General features: G+C 44.7%; 2 protein-coding genes across 2 annotated transcripts; one reads left to right on the top strand and one right to left on the bottom strand.

The window, feature by feature from the left end:
* The first annotated feature begins 273 nt into the window (after positions 1–273).
* LOC101771762 (probable glycerol-3-phosphate acyltransferase 3) lies at positions 274–4027 on the top strand. The gene is made up of 2 exons (XM_004967794.2): positions 274–1125; positions 2941–4027. The coding sequence occupies exons 1-2, from the start codon at positions 379–381 to the stop codon at positions 3817–3819; spliced, it is 1626 nt and encodes a 541-aa protein (XP_004967851.1). The 5' UTR covers positions 274–378; the 3' UTR covers positions 3820–4027.
* A 192-nt stretch (positions 4028–4219) lies between these two features.
* LOC101771105 (GPI ethanolamine phosphate transferase 3) lies at positions 4220–10192 on the bottom strand. Its single transcript, XM_004967792.2, has 20 exons — positions 9878–10192; positions 9761–9795; positions 9564–9685; positions 9335–9424; positions 9100–9219; positions 8907–8990; positions 8738–8815; positions 8483–8608; positions 8329–8418; positions 7649–7684; positions 7522–7577; positions 7180–7327; positions 6630–7083; positions 6457–6548; positions 5817–6369; positions 5570–5693; positions 5293–5334; positions 5027–5195; positions 4652–4735; positions 4220–4557 (listed from the first exon to the last, which is right to left on the bottom strand). Exons 1-20 carry the CDS (start codon positions 10126–10128, stop codon positions 4462–4464), a joined length of 2850 nt encoding a protein of 949 aa, XP_004967849.1. The 5' UTR covers positions 10129–10192; the 3' UTR covers positions 4220–4461.
* Positions 10193–10533: the final 341 nt, after the last annotated feature.

The following is a 10533-nucleotide window of genomic DNA, read 5'->3' as shown; positions in this document are numbered from 1 at the left end:
ATTGCGATTTTTTTAGTACCGACAGGGAAATTCAAATTTTCATGTAAGCTTAGTTATTCCTGTGTATTTTGAAAACCGACAAGAAAATGCCAATTTACATTTGCGTTTCGGAAAAATCTCAGAATAACTGGACATACACAGGAAAATTCGGTTTCCAGTAAACTTACTGAAGCATCATCAACAGCGGTCGCCATGCTAGCAAAAAGCATAAACCACGCTCAACTCGGGTATAAATAGGCGAGCTCTCCACTTGTGGCTCCTGAGCAGATGCAAACGCCCATCGAAGCGCGAGAGGACAACTACGTGCAACACCTAGACAGGGACTAGGGCGCGCCAAGGCAACAGGTAGCTACTCTACCCGGCCAGGTATAGCTGGCCATGGCCATGAAGCCTTCATCATTCTCCAAGCCATTCCTCTCCCTGTTCTTCCTCCTCCTGCGGAAGCTCGCCGGCCGCCGGCACCATCGCGGCCGGATGGCGGCGACGAAGCCGAACCCCCCTCCGCCGCCGCTGCCGAGCTTGGACAGGCTACACGGCCGAACCCTGGTCGTCGACGTCGAGGCGTGGATCCTGCGCCCGCCGGTTTGCGCCTTCCCGTACTTCATGCTCGTCGCCGTCGAGGCCGGCGGGTTCCTCCGTGGGCTCCTCCTGCTGCTGCTCTACCCGCTGCTGTGCCTCCTAGGCGAAGGAGCGCGGGCTAGGGCCATGGCCACGGTGGCGCTCGTCGGCCTGGAGGAGAAGGAGGTCGCCCGGGTCGGCAGGGCGGTGCTGCCCAAGTTCTTCCTGGAGGCCGCGGCGGCGGAGGGCGTGGCGGCGGTGCGGGCGGCGGCGCGGGTGGTGGCGGTGAGCGCGACGTTCCCGAGGGTCATGGTGGACGGGTTCTTGAGGGAGTACGTCGGCGTGGACGCCGTCGTGGGGCCGGAGGTGAGGTCGGTCGGCGGCGTCCTCGCCGGGCTGGTGGACGAGGAGGACGCCGCCGAGATGGCGGCGAAGAGGCTCCGGGCCCTGTTCGGCGCCGAGCTGGAGGCGGCGGGGAAGAAGGACGCCGGAAACGGCGCCGTGGGGCTCGTCGGGGCGGCGAGCAGCGGTAGGGTGCACTACCTTTTCTCTTCTTACTATTGCAAGGTGAGAGCATACGTCGCTTACTCCCATAATCCAGTTATTAAATTGCTTCTTTACTTAGTTTATTTATTTATTTGAGTCGTGAAAAGGGATAATTGAAGACATAATCTTTTGATACATGTGGTGTTACAATATATCATAGATATATATAACTTTGGTATATACTCCCTCCGTCGCAAATTATAAGTTGTTTTACTTTTTTTTTATAGGTTTTGCTAGCTATGCATCTAAATCTATATTATGTCCACATGTATAGTAAAAGATATGAATCTACAAAATCCAAAACGACTTATAATTTAGAATGGAGGGAGTACCACTCAGCTAATAAATAATAAATTTTAATTGTTTGGCAAGCTTTCTAGGCTCGAGATTTACTAACTAGGACTAGAATTCACTTTGTTTGACTTCAAAGGGAGGATCGGAGTGAGCAATGGTGTGGGAATTTAATAACCTCTAACACAAGCTAGTTAAAAGGAACTAAGTAGCTTGTCCTAAATGTAACAGTGGGAGTATCTACCAATGTTTAAATCTTAGCGCACGTGAATCATGCGCAAATGGAGGTTTTCAGGTGTAGTGTGTACACGTGTGGATCATCCTTAATTCCTTATAATCTCAATAAAAATAAAGCGAGCAATGGTGTGGCTTGGTAAATAGCTCCATGGTTGTAGTGGCAGCAGGTAATTACGACAGAAGGTTTTTACCTGAGAAATGCAGTCAGCAACTCTTGAAGTGATACTACTGAGCATATCAAGAAAATTTTTGAAGTGTATAATAGTTGCATGTAACCATCTTTGGTTTGGTTCAAAGTCTTGCCATGAAAAAGTGCCTTTTTTGCTAATGGTTGACAGCACTCAATTAGGTTCACTGGAAATGACGTACAACAAACGGTAGACACATCACTTGCATTTTATTTTGACGTATTTCCAGCAGATCGTCAAAGGTCAGTGTTAGGCATATTAATGAGGACGGCATTTGCAGTTGCTGCTGGAAATATGTACTTCAGCTGTTGACACGTGGTTGCCAGTTAAACTTTTTTAACCTTGACTATCATAAGAATTTCACATAATAACAATAGAAGATAAATCTTACTTAGAGTCATCATGAAAAATAGTTTCAAAATACTTAGTTATATTCATTTGAAATGTCTTACTTTTGTAGAAATTGTCGATGGAAGTGTCACCTTGTAGACCGTGTCTATATCCTAATCAACATCTATTTTGAATCATATGAAGTATATTGAATTTTACGTCATTATTGAAGGTCAATAACATGAATAGACGATTTTTGAAGGAGGCAACACATGATATGTTCCTGGTATTAGAACAGAAAAATTACAAGAATATTTAAACAAGTTTTCTAGTCCTTCGGTGCCTGTTTGCTTTTGAGGATTTTGACCATCCCTGCCCCCCTAATATAAATGATATATTTTCAATATTTTTTATCACAAAAATTACAAGGAGGAGAAACAAAATTGACCACAAACTCAAGCAAATCAAAATGAGCTTCAGAGCTTGAGATCCAAGCTAGTCTGGTTGGATGAGGAGTTTATACTTTATTTATATCCTATGCATAACCAGCTCCTAATAACATCAGTAATCTACGTGAAAGAAAAGCATGCATGGAAACTAGCTTGTGAAACGCATTGGAAGCATTGCTTCTCGCCGAACTAGTCAACTAGTGACCCAAAAAAGCTGGCTCGCTCTAGATTCATGTCTCTGGAATTTGGACATTTAGCTAACACCGTGCTGATCCTGGCGACAGCACACATGCCAGCGCCCTTGACATCAAGTACAACGTGCACCCTCTCTGTCCCTGCAGGAAACTTTCGCTGTAAGCGAGGCCGACGCGCGGGGATGGCGACCGCTGCCCCGGGACAGGTACCCGAGGCCCCTCGTCTTCCACGACGGCCGCCTCGCCTTCGCGCCGACGCCGCCGGCCGCGCTCGCCATGTACACCTTCCTCCCCTTCGCCGTCGCGCTCGTCACCTTCCGCACCGTCGCCTTCTCCTTCCTCCCGTACCGCGTCTGCTTCCCCGTCGGCGCGCTCACCGGCATGCACTACCGCCTCGTCGGCGGCCGCGTCCCCGGCCAGAGCTCGGGCGGCGGCGGGCGCCTGTACGTGTGCAACCACCGCACGCTGCTGGACCCGATCATCGTGGCGGCGGCGCTCGGGAAGCCGGTGACGGCGGTGACGTACAGCCTGAGCCCGGTGTCGGAGCTGATCGCGCCGATCCGCACGGCGCGGCTGACGCGGGACCGGGAGGAGGACCGGCGCAACATGGCGGCGCTGCTGGCGCGCGGCGACCACCTGGTGGTGTGCCCGGAGGGGACGACGTGCCGGGAGGAGTACCTGCTCCGCCTCAGCCCGCTCTTCGCCGAGCTCGGCGCCGGCGTGAACCCCGTCGCGCTGGACACGCGCGTCGGCATGTTCTACGGCACCTCCACCAAGCCGGGGGCCAAGTGGATGGACCCCTTCTACTTCATGATGAACCCGAGGCCGGCGTACCGGGTGGAGTTCCTGCCGTGCGCCGCTACGGCCGCCGCCGGCCGCGGCGACAGCATCGGCGTCGCCAACCGGGTGCAGCGCGAGCTCGGCAAGGCGCTGGGGTTCCAGCTCACCGGGCTCACCAGGAAGGACAAGTACATGACGCTCGCCGGCAACGAAGGCGTTGTGCCGGCCGCTCCCAAAAACAACTGACATTATATTGTTCGTCTGATGAGTACACACCAATATTCTGGTACCATGTGGTTTTTCTTGTGTCAACTTGAGGACTTCTCTAAGCACGGTTATGAATTATTATGGTCAAGTTGTTTGTGAAGAAATATATATTTATATTCGACTATTCGTGTAAAAGTGTATATTTTGCATGTTAAAAGTTTATGCATGCTAACGTAAAGTTCACCAACCCATTGAAAAGCTTAGTAAAAACAAAAGGTCATGACAAGTGCAGGGAACTACAACGATCTCGACCATTTTGAAATGGACAAGAAGAAATGGACACATTTTTCTTCTGTCAATGGGCAGATATTTGCAGGAGAAGAACAACTCTGATTCAAGAGATAGATGCGTATATCTTTTGTCAAATGGACAAAGTACATTTTGCTGGAAAGAACAACTCCGATTGCATCTTTTCTGCTTACTTGTTCGTTGTAAAAATTTAGTACACAACCAAAAGGAAACAATTGTCTTGATTGATGTAAACTTAATGTATGCAGTTAAACTACAAAATCACTATAGTACAAATAAGAAAGAACAGCTCTAGCTACAATGAATTCAGAAAAAGGTAATGCCAGTTCTGTGTTATCGGTTAGCAGTCTTAACTAGAGAAGTGAAGCAAAATCAGCTGTAGTAGAGAGATGCCAAACAAATTAACAAGTCTGTCAGCAGAAGCCCAATCGCATCAAATACATATTTTGGAGCAAACAAACCCCAAACCTGAAAGTTTGAACGATAAACAGTTTCACGTCAAAAGCTAGATAACTACAAAAGGCCAAGGTAATTTGTTCGATAAGGTGGGAGCAATAGTTACCATTAAGTGACGCCTTTGAATAGTGACGCATATGATTGTCAATGTAGCAGGGATTGCTGTTATAAGACCATACATCAAAAGCACCTAAGTTTGGAAGAAAAAAAAGGTGTGGGATGTGGATCAGTGATCAAAGAACCAGACACCAGTTACAGATCCACAAGGAAAGTTACATGGGTGCATGAATATATTATTCCAGTACACAGTGAATATTAGGGATCTTCAACATAGTTTTTTTTTGTTTAATTGTTCAGTAATTTGAATTTGGCATCAATATGCACGTCCAGAAAGTGGATTATCGTTTGTTGAATTTGTATAGTCAAACCTCTTCCAGAATATAGGTTTTTTCTTGATTGCAAGAGTTGCCGTATTTACTACCTGAGTTATATTGTTGAGAATGACACCGTTCAGCTTGTTGTCCTTGGAAGTGGTATTGTACCACACCATGCCAATAAATGGAAGGCTTAGAATTGGCAGGATATGAGAAACACCAAAGGTGTCGATGGAAAGTAGAAGACCTTGTCGAATGATATGGAAATGATCAAAACTGCGCATTGAAGCATAGCAAACATCAGTGCATATAATGCAAGGAATATTTTTTTTTCTTGCGGTCACAGTGTTACTAGGAACACAATCAGACTTACCCAATGAAAGCTGCACCATATCGGAGGCCATCAAACGTACACCTGAAATTTACTTTTTACATTAGCAATGGTGGATTCCTAGCCACCTCATCAACATCAGTTAAACCAGAAACTCCCACCAATATGCATATTAGCATAGACAATAACATGTGCACTCTTTATAGATCAGTGAACAAAATGTGTTATAGGTATGCCAAGTACTCATGCTTCTGTCGTAACATAATATGCATATAAACATTTCTTTCATAGAGAGGCAGGAAAACAGCATGAAACTTACCAGTGACCTGTCAGATAAAATAAACAAACTGCGAGGAGGCTCCACTGAGTCACTGAAACAGGGTCAGCCACACAGAGTTCTGATTCTCTCTGATGTTTCTGCTGTAACTTTATGATACACCAAGCTACAAAATAGAGATGACAACAGAAAAAATTAGTGGTAAGAGAATAAAGCGATTACCACAGTACCTTCTGTCATGCAAAGTTGCAATATTTCAAAATTGAGCATAAAGTGATTTCCACAGTACCTCCTGTCATGCAAATTAATGCCACAAATGGGCCTTGCCTTCCCAACAGGATCAAGATAGTTGGACTCCAAGAACATAGCATGACAGCTGATAAAATAGTTATCCTTATGTTCATCTTCAAATGATCAGCTGGGCTAAATATCCGATAAAGTGCAGAAACAGCTAGTGATAGACCTCCAATAGCATAAACAAAACGAGGAGCTAAACTTCTTCCAAACTCTTGAACAGTTCCAGAATGTAAAAACAAAGTAGTCTCCGAAGCCCAATGAAACGCTATAGATACATAACTCACCATCGTTCCACACAAAACAAAGTACTTCAAGAACCTCTGATGGATTGCATGGGATAGCCACTTCAATATAATGTAAGCCACAATGGCAAGAGATATGATGGGGAATATCTCCAAGAGGATGTTGCAAGAATTAACACCAAATATTTTACAAAAGGCGCTCACAGAGTGATCCTTTGTAATTGCTGGGGCAGGCAATTGTTTTGACATCCCAATCTCAATTCCAAACCGTGCGAAAATATTTAGAAGAAGAAAAACCAAGTTCTGCAAATAAATAGAGTAAAGGATGTCAACATGATTGCACCAAAGAATAAATAAAAAAACTAAGAATTTAAGTCCAGGAATACTAACTTCTATCCTGAATTTCCCTTTCACCATTGAGTGCCACACACTGGTGATACAACTCGTGGCCAAAAGAAAATTTGCAACCCTACCTTCTGCCACTGCATAACAGGAAAAAAAGTAAGAAAAACAGATATGCATAAATTGAAGTGCGTACAGTACAACTAGTTCATCTGACTCACATATATAGCTGTTTGATAAGAAACTAGCTGCTCGAATCACAACTAAAGCAAAAGCAAAGGAAAGTTTGGGAATGATGCTTGAACCGGCCCTCTTCTGATCTGAAGGTTGACATATGGTGTTCAGCTTTACAAGTGTACAAGACTGAATAATAACTGTCAATATCATAAGTAAAAGGCCCATGCTCATCGACCACAAATCAAACTCTGTCCAAGCAGAGCGAGCAAGCTTTGCAAAAGTCTGCAAGAAGTCAGTGTATGCATCAATTTGCTGCGGCAGAACTGAACCTTCCCCCTCAGATTTTTCTTGACTACCCGTATCTGATGAACAAGTAGTTCTCAGAGAAGCTGACCAATTTGCCTGAGCTCTTGAATACAGATTCATGATATGTTGCAGGTCTTCTGATGGAAAACCAATAACAGAAGTAGCAGAGTATTGATCAATGTATCTCTTTACCTACAAGGTAAGTTGAATGTCAAAAGGAATATCCACATACCTAGATGAACTGAACAAGGGAAGTTGAACGGAATTAGAAATGCAGCTTCATATTACCTGCCAACAATTTACACAGAGAACTTCAGCATATCTCCTCATCCATGATTCTAGATCATTCTGCGATGTACAAGCATTGGTACCCATCCTTTGATTATCCCATGTCCCGGTGCTCAAGGCATACAATTCTGGGTTTACATGCCCAATGCTATTTAAGAAACAGGAGAGCCATTTAGCAGCTAATGGATTGAGATAAACAATCATCAAAGGATGAAGAAACAGCAACAACAGCATGTAAAGAAGAAAAGGTAGACAAACAAGAATACATAGCAGTTTACAATCAAGCAAGAACATTGACTGACAACTAAATCGTGGAAAAAGCACCAAGTTTATCTAACACACCTTCCAAAGGGAAAGGGTATGCCAAGAAGTGCTGATATAGTCGCTGCAAAATCAAGCTGAAACAAGAGAATAAGCAACACCAAATAAAACTAAGCATTCACATGGGAGAGTGCAAATAAACCCTGACCTGCTGCATAGTGCTGATGCACACCTCTTCCCCGTGCTGGATGTTAATTCATAAAATAAGGAAATGAATTTGTGACATTAGTATTTATGTCGCTGCAAATACAAATAGAAGCAAGGAATCTTACTGATATTAATCTGTTAAATAATTTTAAATTGCAAAGCTTCTCATGGTGGACCGGTTAGAGTGTTAAAATCCAGGGGTCACTGAAACTCCTGTCCTTACCCGGGTTCGAAGCATGGCGCCTTCTTAGAACAAAGCCCGGGGGAGTCTCCCCCCATGGTTGAGTTTTTTTTATGAATATCTTAAAATTAACAGATCTATTAAGCTCAGAAACTAAATATTAACATATGAAGCTGTTGCATTTAGTTTCCATTCCAAAAGATATATAGTGCAAGGAGATAAAGTATTTAAAGATTAACTCCCTCCTTTGCCTTTACAACATGTTTCTCCGGGACTTTATATGCCACCCAAATGGAATACTAAAGAATTACACGAAGAAACAGAATAATCTATACCGAATGCTATTTTTTTCCCAAATCTTGTACAAAAATACTTTGGGTTCACATTTGTTGCTCGTAATTTTATTTATAATCTTAACCTGTCTAAGAACCCCTCTATTGGCACAAATCAGAAGAACAAACAGTTTACTTCAAGGTGCAAAATGTAATTGATAAACATACCAGATCAACATTGCATGAACTATCATCAAGAACAGACAAGACTGCATCTGGTGGGGTCTTTGGACTCCATGCAAATAGAGATGTTTCAACCTACATTAGACATAGGATTAGTTATAATTCTCATGTACATGCAGCAAAACACAAGACAGATCACCTCTTCAGCGGTTCCCCCTCCGTGGTCACCATTCAGGGTTTGACCATGATCGCCCATTACCAAAAGCAAAGTGTTCTCATGGGTGCCACCAGGTTTGGACAGACTTCTCAATGTGTCAATAACACCCTATAGAAGAAAATAAGAATGGATTGTACAACATTCAGAATATGAAGGGTATATACTCTGTATTAGGTAAAGCTAAATGCCTCCTAAAAACACAGAAGAAAAGAATATTATATGCACAAGACAACTGACCTCCAGGATCTGATTATATTGCTCTAACTTCTGGATCATCGGGGTTGAGTCAACACCAAATATATGCCCTGCATGGTCCTAAACAAAGTTGATGTCACAAGTTTCCAGCTCAAAACAGAAAAGGATGAAAAATGGTAGGTAAGGCCAAATTGAATACATAATTACTTACCACACCAAGAAAATGTGCAATAAGAACATCCCAATCATTTTTGTGAAGAGATGGAAGCAAGTGCTCAATTACACCATTATCTACCTGATAAAATCATGACACAACTCAATTAGAATTTAAGGAAGCCAGGGGAAAGAACTGACAAGTTCATCAAAAGGGAAGAACAAGAATTTGATTTGACAAGATTTCATACCGTGTCAAGGTCTTTAACATTAAAGGAAGGGTACGGGAATGACTTGTTGAAGTGTTCAGGGTACAGCTGTATCCATGTATCATCTCCCATCATGACTACTCTCTTTCCATTTTTAACCAACTGATTGATCACAAAGAAACAGACAGCACAACACCATCATGGCTACCAATTCAGCATGAGCTATACGCAGATACGACCGAGTCTGTACTAAATTGAATGTGGGGGTGAGATGAACCTGATGCATTATATTATCTTCTACTATTGCGGGCGCACCAAAGCTATTGCCAACATCAATAAAGGTAGGGAGACCACCCGTGGTGAGAGCCTGAGTGTTGAGGTTTGCAACAATTCTGTTAAGCCCATGAGGTATCATTTTGGATCAAATGGCATTACATTATTTGCATATGAGACATCATTTTCAGGAGAAGTCCTATATCATGATACTATTTGAAAGCGAAAGGCACCTTAAGGCGCTGGAGGCTGGTGGTCGGTGGATCAGCAAGTGCTTTGAAGATCCTTGCGGAGGTCTTTTCATTGGCAGCAAGCTTCTGCAAGACCTGTAACTTGTCCATCCACGGGTGCTTTTCTACAGAAAATCTCGCGGTTAGCTAACAATTAGCAGAAGCACAGCATCGCAATTTTGTTGCTCAGAGTTACACACCTTGAAAGAAGGTACTCGGCGCCACGAAATCGAACCTGCGATACAACAAAACGCACAACTGCGTAAGCTAGAAAAACGACCAGGGACGTTGATGATGAGGGATCCAAGACAGGACACCTGAGCGCGTCGAGGACGACGATAACGAGGCGGTCGACGGCGGGCGGGGGCCAGGAGGCGCACCCGGTGGAGACGTCGCCCTGCGGTGGGCGGTCATCGCGGCTGCTGTGGAGGTCCAGCTCGGTGCGGGTGAGGAGGAAGCCGCGGGTGAAGAGGTAGACGGCCAGCGAGTGGACCACGAGGATCGCGACGAACAGCAGCGGCCAGCTGAGGAGCCGAGATCGGCGGCGGCGGCTCGCCGGCGGCGACATCGCCTCCGATTTCGATCTGGCGGGCGGCAGGGCGCTACGGTGTGGTCATGGATGGAGGGCAAAGTGGGCCTCCGCGTTGTTAAGCCCAGGCGGCCGGCCGCTGCCCGTGGAGAGGATGGGCCTGTTCCTTCCGGGATCTTGAGATGGGCCTGCATACAGCTCAAAGGCCACTTTTGGGCCTTTGCCCAGATTAAAGATTTGTATCCTTTTTTGGAATTTGTTAGGCTTGAGCTCGCGATATGACGGTGATGCATCTCCCATTCTCCGTGCATCCATTTCAAATCGAGCGTCCATCTTAAGAGTTTCCGTGATTTACAAAGTATAAATATATAAATAAGTCCACATCAATGCATTATTGAGTCCTTGACACGTGAGGAACCTTTCCTCGCAATATGGAACTGGTAC

The sequence above is a fragment of the Setaria italica genome, chromosome V, assembly GCF_000263155.2.
Source record: "Setaria italica strain Yugu1 chromosome V, Setaria_italica_v2.0, whole genome shotgun sequence".
NCBI classification, from domain to species: domain Eukaryota; kingdom Viridiplantae; phylum Streptophyta; class Magnoliopsida; order Poales; family Poaceae; genus Setaria; species Setaria italica.
The sequence above is the reverse complement of the archived record's forward strand: the minus strand, read 5'-3'. Positions and strand labels throughout refer to the sequence as shown.